The sequence below is a fragment of the Hemibagrus wyckioides genome, linkage group LG24 (assembly GCF_019097595.1).
Source record: "Hemibagrus wyckioides isolate EC202008001 linkage group LG24, SWU_Hwy_1.0, whole genome shotgun sequence".
Taxonomy (NCBI): domain Eukaryota; kingdom Metazoa; phylum Chordata; class Actinopteri; order Siluriformes; family Bagridae; genus Hemibagrus; species Hemibagrus wyckioides.
This window is the reverse complement of record NC_080733.1, coordinates 5,062,261-5,075,825: the sequence shown is the minus strand read 5'-3', so window position 1 is coordinate 5,075,825 and position 13,565 is coordinate 5,062,261. Positions and strand designations below refer to the sequence as shown.

At 43.4% G+C, this 13,565-nt stretch overlaps 1 protein-coding gene across 1 annotated transcript; it reads left to right on the top strand.

Moving 5' to 3' along the window:
* Window positions 1-1,079: 1,079 nt before the first annotated feature.
* fscn1a (fascin actin-bundling protein 1a) lies at window positions 1,080-8,502 on the top strand. Its single transcript, XM_058378432.1, has 5 exons — window positions 1,080-2,074; window positions 4,737-4,893; window positions 5,287-5,408; window positions 6,043-6,210; window positions 6,323-8,502. The coding sequence occupies exons 1-5, from the start codon at window positions 1,252-1,254 to the stop codon at window positions 6,526-6,528; spliced, it is 1,476 nt and encodes a 491-aa protein (XP_058234415.1). The 5' UTR covers window positions 1,080-1,251; the 3' UTR covers window positions 6,529-8,502.
* Window positions 8,503-13,565: the final 5,063 nt, after the last annotated feature.

Sequence of the window (13,565 nt, the reverse complement as noted above, 5' to 3'; positions counted from 1 at the left end):
TGTCCTGTGATAGACTGGAGTCCCACTTCCAACCTCATGCCTATTGTTTTCCCAGCATTCCATCCATCCCTCCATCTAGCCATTTTCTGTATTGCTTATGCTACACACTTATGCTTATGAGTCACAGGGAACCTGGAGTCTATCCCAAGGCAGAAGACACCCCTTATGAAGCCTTGAAGCCTTTATTGTCACCAGACATACGTACATTACAGCACAGTGGAATTCTTTTCTTCACATATCCCGGGTGAAGAAATTGGGGTCAGCTGGAGTAGAGAGAGTTAAGAGCCTTGCTCAGTTGCCCAACATTGGAGCTCGGCAGTGCTGGAGCTTGAACCCTGATCCTCTGCTCAATAACCCAGAGCCTTAACCACTTGAACCACCACTGCCTACATGGGGTGGCATGGCATCTCAGGACACACACACACACACTCACACACAGCAGACAATTTAGAGATGCCTATGAACCTACAGCACATGGCTTTGTACTTGGGAGGAAACGCAGAGGAAACCCCCCAAGCAGAGGGAAAACTTGCAAACTCCACACACACACACAGGGTGGTGGCAGGAACCAAACCCCCAACCCTAGAGGTGTGACGCAAACGTGCAAACAACTAAGCCACAGTGCACCACACTGAGCCACTATTACAATATGATAATCTGTGATAATCACAGCATTGATGATGCAATACAGTTTCACACAGCTTCACAGAGAAATGCTGCCAAAATTGGAAAAAAATGTATTCCTTCAGCTAAAGCCAAGCCAAAGTGTAATTTTTCTTTCATGAAAAAAAAAGAAAAAAGAAAAGACAGATTGTAAACTTCCATAATATCAAAGTTAATAAACTCAACTGGATAGAAAATAATTGTATCAATTAATAAATGCTAATAACAGCATAACATTTACAGATGTTCAACATTCATAATATCTGCAGTTACCTGTAAAAAATATTGCAATCTAGTAGATATTTTACTGATAAAACACTACAGATGTGTGAATTTTTGTAAAAAAAAAAAAAAAAAAAAGTGGGCGGGGCTGTGCGCCTGACATCACTCACGTGTATAAAAGCTTCAGCTGCGCGTGGACGCGCGCGCTGTGAGTGGCGACGCTCTCCAAACAAAGGGCCGGGAAACGCACGCACACGCACACGGACACAGGGCTCACTGCTGCAGCAGTACAGAAACACACACGCATCAATACATACACTCTCCTCTCCAGTGCAGCAGATAAACTGTCCTCAACCTGCAGCCAACATGACGTCTAACGGAACCAGCGACATGCTGACCATCCAATTTGGACTCATCAATTGTGGAAACAAATATCTCACAGCTGAGTCGTTCGGCTTCAAGATCAACGCCTCAGCCACGAGCATGAAGAAGAAGCAAATCTGGACGCTGGAGCAGGACGGTGATGACTCGAATGTGTTCTTCTTGAAGAGCCACCTGGGCCGCTACATCGCCGCCGACAAGGACGGCAACGTGACTGGAGACACCGAAGCGCCAAGCGACGATTGCCGCTTCGTGGTGACGGCGCACGACGACGGCCGCTGGTCCCTGCAGTCCGAGCCGCACCGGCGCTACCTGGGCGGCACCGAGGACCGCATCACATGCTTCGCGCAGACCGCGGGCCACGCGGAGAAATGGAGCGTGCACATCGCCATGCACCCGCAGCTCAACCTGTTCAGCGTGACGCGCAAGAGATACGCGCACCTGAGCGCCAAGGACGACGAGGTGGCCATCGACCGCGACGTGCCGTGGGGCGTAGACTCGCTCATCACACTCGTCTTCCATGAGCAGAAGTATCATCTGCAGACCTCGGACAACCGATTCCTCAAAAACGATGGCACGCTGGCGCAGAAGCCCGACAAGACCACTGGCTACACGCTGGAGTTCCGCTCCGGGAAGGTAGCATTCCGGGATGGAGTGGGGAAATACCTGGCCCCATCCGGACCCAGTGGCACCATGAAGTCCGGCAAGAGCACCAAAGTGGGCAAAGACGAGCTGTTCGTCCTGGAGCAGAGCCACCCTCAAATAGTGCTGACCGCTGCTAACGACAGGAATGTGTCCACCAGGCAAGGTAGGATGGACATTTCACTGATTTTCCCAACAAATCTCTGCTCCATTTATTATCCTATTTGCTTTTCAGAACACACACGGGTCAGAATGCATGATTCAGCAATAACCATGCAATATCATTAGCCAGCTTGAACTTCTACAAATAACATAGAGTATACATCTCATCTTGAATACTTTGATTATATATCATTCTGTTCTTAATTATAGATCCTGTATTCCCTGGTTTGTGGTCCCTGTGTGGCTATGGCCAAAACTAATGGGTGACTCTGCCAAAGAAAAGAAAATCTGCAGCTTGCAGAGTTTGCTTTAATGTTCATGTCTATAGATCTCTTAAAATGCTGATGAATGTTGAATATGTTGCCTCTCACTCTTTTTTTTTTTTTTTTAACGATGGGCTGGACCGCTGCATAGCAGCATCCATTTTGTATTTCCTCTTTTCCTGTCTTTCCAAGCCTGCCTGTGAATATTGAGATGGCAGACAGAGAATCCCAGCTTGAAAATAATCTGCTGGCCAGCATCAGCACTGAGGCTTGTCTGTTTCTCACGGAATTCCACAACTCCTACATTGTGGATGATCCAGTTTGATGTAATTAAATTAGGAGCGAAAGCAGCCATTACAGTTCACTCAGAGGAATAGGTTGGCTGGAGCCAGCCTGAAATAATGGATTAGATTGTGTTGAAACCTCACAGAAACATATAGAGATGTCATAATGTTTAGATGTGGTGATCTGGCCCTCCCCCTTTCCCCTTCACTCCACGTCAGCTGGTTTTAGGGTTGATGGACAGGGCTGTAAGGGGTGTTGGTGGTTGCATGGCGCACTATATGTCTACGTGAGGACCAAGATTTCTGATCTCAGGCCTGGTTAGTGTCTGTTGCATGGCAGTAGGCCTGAGCCAAAAGCAAGCCGTCTACACGTGGTCTCTGCGTGACGGAATGAAAGAGGTCTCCTTTGTTTATTTGGGGGTCTTCGCTTCTTTTATCCCGGTGAGGGACTGCTGTGGCTTGTGCTCCTTCATGCTTTAAAGGTTTATTGCCATAAGCATCTGGGTTGAATTAGGAACTTCATCTTGTCCAAAGTCATCTGAATGCTTACCAGGTCTTTTGGGATCAGAGTGTTTTATGCTCTACTTTAGCTTGTCAAGTGTGCAAAAAGTTGTTGTTCAGTGGGGTTTCACTTCTTTCTTTGTTTGCCATCTGCAGATTTGTTTGGAGGAGGCTGAGATTTTCTTCCTTAGGCATGTGGAGGGTGGTGTGGTTGAGTTGCAAGAGAACAAAGGCAGTGTGATCTGGCCTTGGCTGCCTGTGCACCCCAGCTGCTCGACCTCGTAGGCTGTCGTGTTCATCAGGACAATGGCGCCTGCCTGGAAGAGCAGCCATCCTTCACAGAAAAACTGTGCCTTGCTTAAGCAATCTGTCATCTAGCTCATCTCTCCTCTAAAAGATTAGGAGAAATCCCTCTTCCATGTCCTGCTGTTCGTCTCTCGTGGCACTCGGCAGATCAGTGTACCGATCCACCACGAACGCGGAAATGATTTCCTGCCTGCTTTTGTTCTGCCTTATTGATAACATCTGCAGCATCGTTCAAACTGCTGACGAGACAAATGTTCAGAATGGTGTTTTTAAAGCCTGTGAATTTGTTAGGAGTAGCCCCCTCCCTGTCTGAATAACATAATTAACCCAACATTCCCTCCTATTGTTTAACAGCAAATGTCTTAGTGGTATCTGAAGCCATCCTTTTGAGGTCTGATTGAATAGCAGCCTTGCTCCCCTGCACCAGTTGCCATGGTGTGGATGGATCAACTGGGCATCTGTGTGTGAGTTGGGGGTAGGGATATGTCAATCAGTGACTTATAAAAATTGCTGCAGAGGGGCCCTGTAAATGATGAAGAACATTCCCTTTGGTCAGTCCATGCTTTAATGCAGGGTTCTTTCTAAAGATTTTTCCACTCGCTACCATGTGGTTCTCATCGTGGTCATTTATTTTCCTTGCTCATTCAGGCTCGCATATTTCAGGAGAAATTCAATCTTACTTTCCAGAGGCCAGGCGCCTTTTTCTTTTCTTTTTTTTTTTTTTTGTTACTGCTTAACCATTGCATGGATGGACACTGTGGCTGAAACAGGACCAGACTCCCTGTTAAGACCTAGTTTTGTATATAAAATATCCTGAACTGTAGATAAATTACTGATGTCCACTAACATCTAGCTCATCTTTGTGGGGGTTCTGTGGTGAATGCATGACTCATTGTGTAGCTAGAGCCTTCGTAATTGCACTGTAGTGATTTGGGTGACGCCAGCATATAACTGGTGGTCTGCTTTTCCTTGGCTTTTGTGAGCCGGATGCATTCTGGTAGACTGAGTCACAGCTGTTCTGCCAAGATGCTCAGTGGGAGACATGTGATGGTCTGTAATTCCAGAGAAGATTAACTCTGTTTAGTGCATACATATGTGTATGTGCGCTTTAGGAGTAAAACAACAAGGTTGCTGATCTACTCAGAGTCTGACAGGAAATCTTTTCTAATCTCAGAGGTCAGCTTTTCCTACACACACATTCTGCTCATTTAAATGTGATGACCTGACTAAAGATCCATTTTCTACCTCTGGCTGATCAGAAGACAAGCCCTCTGATAATCGAGACTCGGTGTTTTGCTCGTCTCTCTCACAGGGATGGACTTGTCCGCCAACCAGGACGAAGAGAGCGATCAAGAGACCTTTCAGATGGAGATCAGTAAAGATACAAAGAAGTGCGCTTTCAAGACCTGCACTGGAAAATACTGGACGCTCACTGATAATGGTGGACTGCAGTGTACCGCTTCTACCAAGTGAGTCAGAAGGTTCATGGTCATACTTCAGTCTGTGTAACTAATATAAATGGTATTCTGTTCCTGCTGAAGGTTTAGTCAACTTTAGAGGTCAAATTACTGGATAGAATGTTTCCACTAAAGCTACGTCCTTCACTCGAGTTTTTCTAACATTGATTTCTCTGTTTTAAAAAACATTCGCCATTCTGTAGCATGAAGCTATATGAACATATAGATAACCCTGTAGTGTGTGTGTGTGTGTGGTCAGTCAGTGAGAATTCACTGGGGTTTAAGAATGGTGCATGCCGAAGGTCTACCCACTACCCCTTAGTGCCTAGTTGTTTTTCAGGGGAACATGTCTGTCTTTCTCTGGTCGATCATGCAATTTGTGTCTCAACCTTTCCTTCTAATCAGGTCTGCCAACTGCTATTTCGATATCGAATGGCGAGGCACGAAAATTACCCTCCGTGCCTCCAATGGAAAATATGTGGCAGCCAAAAAGAATGGGCAGCTGGCTGCTAGCATTGATTCTGCAGGTGAGTTCTGGCCTTCAGCACATTTCAGTAGAGTTCTGAAACTGGCTAAAGATGAAACGTGGAAAAGAATACAAAATTTGGATATGTAATTTTGAGTGATTTCTAATACAGCCACACTCTCAAAAATGCTTTTTACCTTTTATGATTCTCCAATCACATTAAATCAAGTGCACGTGAATGATCTGAAGGTTAAGCAATTATTGATGTTCTTTTGCTGTAAAAATTGCAAGTGCAAATTTGTGCATACTTTAACAAAGCAAGGCCTTTTTCCCTTCCTTTGCTCCTTCCTTTTCTCCTTTCACTCCTTCCTGTCCTTTGCTCTTTCCTTTCATTTCATTTCCTTCTTTCTTCCTTCTTTTCCTTCCTCCTTTAACACTAGCCTGTTTTAAAAGTGGTCCACGTTGAAAGGTTTGTGTATAAGAACACCTTGCATGTCTGTTTCAGGATGGAATTTAAAATCGAACCATTTTAGCAATAGAACATTTTATAAATGAGACGCAAGGCGCTCAATTGAATTTATCTGGTAAATCTCTACAGTAGTGCTCTTTTGTTCCTCTTGGCTGTAACTGGTCTGAACCTGGTATGACTAGATGGGTAGACATGTGCCATGTTCATGTACCTTTCTCTCATGTAGGAGAGACTGAGGAGTTCCTGATGAAGCTGATCAACAGGCCCATCATCGTGCTGAGGTGCGAGCACGGCTTCATCGGCTGCAGGAAGGTCACCGGGACTCTGGACTCTAACCGATCCTCTTATGATGTCTTTAGCCTGGAGTTCCGCAACGGGGCCTACAGTCTCCAAGGTGAGTATCTTTCTGCTCTTAGTACATGGAGACTCGAGAGGTAGCCCTTTTACAATACGGATTCTCCAAAAATCTGTATAATAAAATAAAATAAAATTCTGTCTCTGATCAGATTCCACTGGGAAATACTGGATGGTAGGGAGCGAGTCCTCAGTGGTGAGCAGCAGCGATACCCCAGTCGATTTCTTCCTGGAGTTCTGCGACTACAACAAGGTGGCCATCAAGTCGAGTGAAGGGAAGTACCTGAAGGGAGACCACGCTGGTGTTCTGAAGGCCAATGCTGATGAGCTGGACAGCTCCACTATGTGGGAATATTAGAAGCACTCAAGTGACCACCATTTATTTTTTTTTCTTTTTCTTTCTACATATTAAATGATTTTTTTTTATTTTTTTTTGTTCACCATGAGCACAAGTGGGTAGGAGAGTGAAATGAAGGTCTGAGTGGTTTTGGTGGTTTAAATAGACTCCAATGATGAAGACTCTCTCTTTAAAATAAGCATATTCATATTCATACTCCAGCATTCTGGTGCCATGGAAGTCTAGCAGTGAAATGCAGCTTCCCTTGGCCAAATATCAGTGTCTGTCAGCGCTAAATTTCTAGGGGCTTTATCCGATCCCCAAATTTCGTATCCTGTGGTAAAGTCTCGTGGTTTGTTAAACGATTCGACTGGAATTAAAACTGATCCAGAGTCTGAGGAGAAGCGTTGTACCCAGTGTTCTCACAGGTTTGCTGGATCTCCTTAGAGACAAAATGTCGGGTGGGATTTTTTTCCGCAATCCCTTTCCTCGTCTTTGCACAGTTCTGTAAGAGCCTTTCTCTTTCGATATGTTGTGTTTTAGGAGAATGTTGTGTTTACCGATGCCTTGTTCAACCCTGTGAGCATTAGCTCATGACCCTTCGCTATAATATTGCCAGGTGTTAGGTGTTATCCCATTGACCAGAAGACTAATGGTGATATTTATTGGTAGTTGTATGAATGTTGATGACTGATATGACTGTCCTGCCATACACAGTTATATCCTGTGTCCTTTAACCACTGGAATGTCCTGTTCTCGGCACTGAAGATGACGCTGACCTGTTAGTATGGCTACGTGTGTGTGTGTGTAATACAGTGTTTATTGGATTTTCTTTCTTTCTTTTTTTTACTTTTCTTGGTGCCATTACATTTCCCTGTCAGAGAAAACTGTGAAGAGATACCCAATACAGTCCTTCATCTCCATTCTGGTTACACATCCTAATGCCAATAGGAGGGGGGGGGTGTGTGTGTGACGTGAATGTCCGCATCCGAAGGCTCGATTTGTTGTTAGTGTCGTTAAGATACGAGGCTGATGTTTCTGATCTGTCCGATCCAGTATGTTGTTGCAGGTTCAACACTTTATTTATGCTAAATTAAGACCTATCTTGATGGGTCACAGTGGAGGAGTGTGTGTGTGTTTGTGTTTGTGTTCACTGCACATATGGAACCAGCATTGGGTTAATCTGGAAGATGCACAACTGTTAAACTGGAAAAAAGGAACACACAACTGTTCGGTTCTGTTTTAATGTAAAAGGCACAGACATTATCATATACCTTTTATCCGCAATTTGGACAAATAAAGCTTAGGAATAATCGCCTACACAAAACTATAAGAGGAAATATAGATATCTATCTATTCTAACAAAGGTCTATTATGAATTATAACTAGAGATAGGACCACTAGAGAATCAGGGGTGGGACTTGACGAGACCTCCTGATTCGTCGTTACGTTTTTGGCTCCGGATTAAAAATTCCGAACGTTTCTTACTGAAGATGCTCAGTACGAGATGTTTGTTTAGCTTTTGTATCAAAGGGCCATAAATCTTTCTGCCAATTTAATAAGTATACCAATTGACACCGATCATCTGCTTGGTTCTGTTTCAGTAAAGAAATAAAGTGACTGTTATGGAAAAATAATAATATAAGCGGCAATGTTTATCAGTGCCTCAAACCAGTAAGGATGGTGCAACTGCATAAACACCATATGTTCCATTAGTCAAAGCTAGTAACGTAGGATAAATTAGTAGAGAAATCATATAATCTACTCATACATGAAGGTTTCTGATGACTGAGCTCACGCTTGCATACAAGGGAGTGGTAATGACTGTGCCTTATGGTCATACTGGAAAAACACAACATTCCACATCTATACTTTGTAAAACTTTACTGACTTCTTTTTTTTTTATATATATATTGTTTTTTGATATTATGATTGCTTTTTCTTCATGTGCCATGGGTACAAAAAACCTACGATAAATTGGATTATGAAACTCGACCTGTGGATCTGTCGTTTGTTCTGGTTACTTACACACACCTCATATCAAATAGGGAAAAATCTGCACATAAATAAAAACAAAAAATCAACTAATACCTGTTAAAAGTAGAACTGTTAGTAGAACCTGTGAGGAAGAAGGTTTTTCTTTGTGTAGTTTGTGGACTGGAGCTAAAAATGGTTCAAGACAGCTGTTCTTGAACTAGCTCGAAATTCACTGATGTATGACTGGACCTTCCTGAGTTTATTTTGGAAATCTATCCCCCTGAAGCTCAGGGGCAGTGTGTGAGGGAGTGTTTCCACAGGACTGAGGTTTTTTTTTTTTTTTTTGCTTTCATGGCCACTGTTCTGCTCATCAGTGAAGCCTTTGTATTGCTGTATATTGCTGGAGCAGTGGTTGGCTTGTGGTTTGAGCTCATCCATCACATTTGGAAGGGATTCAGATTAACGACCATCTAATCATAGACTCTTATAGAACACATTTACAGCAATAATTTGAATTGACTGCAGATAAATCCGTAGCTTTAGAACCGTTCAGTTAAACTCCGAGACGCTTCTGTCCACGTGTCCTCTTCCCCTCCTCCACCAGGGAGCCGCCTAACCCAATAAAGAAACACCCACCAGAGCAGGCCTTTAATCTGCTTTGCTTTGAGGCCAAAAAACAGACTGAGAAACGATAGCAAGGTTAATGATCCCAGCTCCCAGTGGACCACGCTCCATCCGACATGTACACTGTACATCACTGACACCAGTGTTTAATGGATATTCAGTATATTTCATTAACTGATTGATTTAGTCAACAACTTCCATGCGCATATTTACGCAAATTGATAATTAAAACGTCTCTAATTACGATCAGGCCGTAATCTAATCATGCGTGTGTTATAAAATACTAAGTGTTTATGGATGTGGTCACAATAAAACCAGACAGCGCCTGGGTGGAGCAGCTTCTGAGGGGGGAAAAAAACACCTTGAAAGGGTTAAATAATCTTCAGGCAGGCTGCCATCATAGACCAAGGTTACCATGGAAACCAAGAGTGTGTCACTTGAAGAGGCTTGTGTGTGTGTAAAGAAAGGCAGATGCTGGAGCTTCCTTTCTAAAAAAGAAAGGAAGGTTCGTTTGTTGGAAACAGACATCTCATGGTAATGAACTAAATCAGATCCAGGATCCAGGCAGCAGGCGAAGGCCAAAGTGAGCAGGAGAAGCTGGACGTGATTTCACTACACACCGTCCGAGCCAAGGTTACTGGCCTTTAATTAGTGTAAATCAAGAATTAGATGGAGCTCTGACATGTGCTGCATTCTCTGGTGTTGGATTTACAAGAGAACTAAAGCAAAGGAAGTGTAGGTTTATACACATGCAGATATACATATTGTGCTACTTGTCCCAGTGAAGTCCAGCAGGAAGTGAGGAATGTTGATAAGCTGTGTGTGAACTCTAAAGGCCACAAAACTATCTGGAAGGTTATCAGTGGGTTGCCAGAGTTCTACTATTATGCAAAACTGCTGCAAAAACAACAGGACCACAGAGTGTTTCAACGCACCATCAGGAAAAAATTTCAGGCAGTAAAAGAGTTTTAACATGACATAGCCTGGAGAATGAGATGAAAATAGCAGCCTGTTTGCACACACACTGACACCGAGTGTTTACACTGTCTTCACAGAGTCAAAGGAGATTCTTCATCTAATGGCTGCATACGAAATGGACAGCAGCTGCTGTGATCACATGTCTGACCCCAGGAAGTTAATCAAAGAGCTTTATGCTACATCTGACCACCCCCTGAGGCACTGGCGTGGTGGATCAGGAGATTCTTGGGACCGTTAGTGGTTGTACTAAATCAGTCCAGAGCAGGCAGAGAGACGTCTCTGTAATAGACAGCTTTATCTTTCCAAGGCATCATTTGGAAAGCATATGATGGCCACTAATAGAGTCACACTGGCCATGTGTCCTGGTATAGTTAGGAGGTGTGTGTGTGTGTGTGTGTGTGTGTGAGGTCAAGCTCTGAAAGATTGAAACTTTGATAAGTACAGTATCTGACAACATGGCAACTCAGAGTGCAATAGGAATGGCTAAAACTGCTAAGCACCGCCTTTAGGTTTCCTAACCAAAAATGTCAAAAATGCAGATGCACAATACGTCTCCCCTCACGTTTTTTCACTAAGCGATGACACACTTCCATAAAAGAATAAAACCTACATCTCATGCAATGCTTCAGGAAGACAACAAGCCACAGGAACGCTAACTGGAGTCCATAAAACAACAGGCGCACGCTTAAACGCTGAGCAATGACTGCTCATTAACTGCACACTTCTCTAAGCCACATAAGTCCTCATACATAACCTTGTGTATAAGCACTTAAAGGAGTGAAAAGCTTTGCAGGATGAAAGGCACAGCTCCAGTTTCAGGAGGTTCTCAGGGCAGAAGGCAGACTGTGAGCAAGCTGCCAGGCTCAGGACCCTCCATACCTGCAGGCGAGACCTTGTGACCTCGAGACCAGATGGACGTCAGACCGTCAAACTGAGACACCTCATGGTTACGATCAATCCGAGCTCCACCTTCGGCTTAATCAGACCGGGCAACCTCGTCATCGATGCTCTCGGTGTGAGCCGGGGGTTTCCAGAACGTTCAGTAACTTGCAGTTACTCGCATATTGTAGTGAACAATAAAATAATAATAAAAGAGCTGTAGTGCTAAAACTCTCAGGGTTTCAAATATAACATAAGTCACAATGAAGCAAAACAGGAACTCGATTTTGTAGCTACCAGCGATCCACAGAAAATGCTCACTATAGAAAAAAAAAAGAACATTTCTGATTTTTGTCATTGACTTTTCCTTTAAAACTCAATGAAAAAAATAAAGGAAAACCTGTCGCATAAAACATGGCATTCATATATTACCATTTTCTTATATCAAGGCAATACGGTGCAAAAATGCAGGAAAACATTTCAATACAAACACGAGAACTTATAGATGTTTTTCCCCTCGATATATACATAATGATAAAAATGTTAAATGTTATCCTAGTAATTATTCAAACATTACATATGCCATACCAGCTCAGTTTAGACACAGCTTGGTGTCAGAGCTAGATTCAGAAGATATTCACTCTATACATCAGTTCAAACCATTAAGATTGTAATGATTTATTAAAATTTATTTAGATTGTTTTTGGCTGATGGTTTGTGGACACCTGACCAATACGCCCATATGTTCTTGTTACGAAGAAGCCATTTTGTCACACACACACACGTTAAAGCACAGTTTCTTCACATATCCCAGGTTGTTAGGATGTTGTGGTCAGTGCACAGGGTCAGAAATGATACGACAGAAAGGGTTAAGGACTGCTGATCAGTAACCCAGAGCCATCACTGATCTTGTTGATCATCTTATTACAGATTTAACCCCCTTTCCTGCTTTAAATAATCTCCACTCTTCTGTTCTGTGAAGGCTAGATGTTGGAGCGTGACTGTGGGGCTTAGTGATCATTCAGCTACAAGAGCATTATTGAGATCAGACACTGATGTAAGAGTGAGGAGGTCTGGGGTTCAGTCGGTGTTCCAGTTCATCCCAGTCGGGTTGAGTCAGAGTCAGGGCTCAGTGCAGGACACTCCAGTTCTTCCACTCCAACCTTCTCATGGAGCTCTGTGCTTTGTGTACAGGTTCATTGTCATACTGGAACAGGGTTCGAGTTCCATTGAAGGGAAAGACATTCAATACAATTAATCCCACATATGGGTGTGATGGTCAGGGGTGCACAAACCTCATCATACAGTGTGTGTCACCATCACCAGACAAATTGTTTTACGAAAGCTCTCTAATTTAATGTAAAACGGTGTGCTGCTGTGAACTAGAACAGTGTAAAGAACAGATTCTATTCATCTCAGGAACATGCTTAACGTGGCATGCAGCTCAGCTCCAAATCCTTACGCACCCCTGTGCTGAAGTCCCGGGGTGAAGGGTGGAGTTCCTGCAGTCTGCATGGCTTGTTCTTTATCAGTGTCCTGAATGATGGAGGCTGTTCTCTGCAGGAGCACAGAGTCGGCCTGGAGCCGCACCGAAGGCACAGGAAGCCTGGAGTCACACTACACAAAGCATCATGGATATCCTCACACTGCTGCACAACACTCAAACAAGCAGTGACGCGCGGTCCGAATCTAACATCATTCAAGCAGAAGATGAGTTTTAGCACAGAGATGATCCAGTGGGACACGTCATCGCTCAGATACATACAGTTCAAGATATTCTGCTCTTATACCACAGCGCTGATGAAGTCACAAATCGGATTGGTCAGAACATTTGGATTTATTGAACAGCACGTCTCCAGTGACGGCGCTTTGTAACAGTCAGTGAGTCTTCCAACATGGTAGAACCTTTTGATTTCTTAATCGCACAGCAAGCTGTATTTTTTGGTCTTACTAACTTTAAGATTGAAAATAAAGACGCTGGTGAGGGAATGATTATTTGGAGCTGTGAGAACAGGAACTAAGCTGTTTTTGCTCACTGAAAGCTCCAGCTATAACCAATTAAAAAATTGCTGACAGATTGCTGTGGTATAAGAGGAATAAAACACTTAAGGATGTGCGGTTGGTGGAAAATATTCAACTTCAGGCGGGTCAGTTTATCATGACACCGCTAGGCTGTTGATCATTTTCCTACAGCACACCACGCCCTGTCGCATTTCATTCCTTATACAGTCAACAGGTGAGGCAAGAGCAGTCCTTCCTTCCTTGAAATACAGGAAGATCAGACGAATATGCAGAAGTCTTTCACAAAAAATAAACAGGAACCGTGTAGATCGAGATTCATATCTGTGATTCAAATGAAGTTTTGCAGGAAGAGATTAATGGACAAATGAGCACAGGGGAAGGAAGAATGCTTGCACAGTCAAAGTGGCCATAGATGGCATGGGTCAAAGTTCAACAAAACAGAAGTTTTTTTCAAAAAGCTTTAAATGTTCCAAACATTTAAAAAGCTCTAAAGCACATCATATTGATAATCCTAGATCACAAGCCCTAAAAACCCATCATTAAGAAATAACTAGTGACTACAGGAGTCATGACCTTTA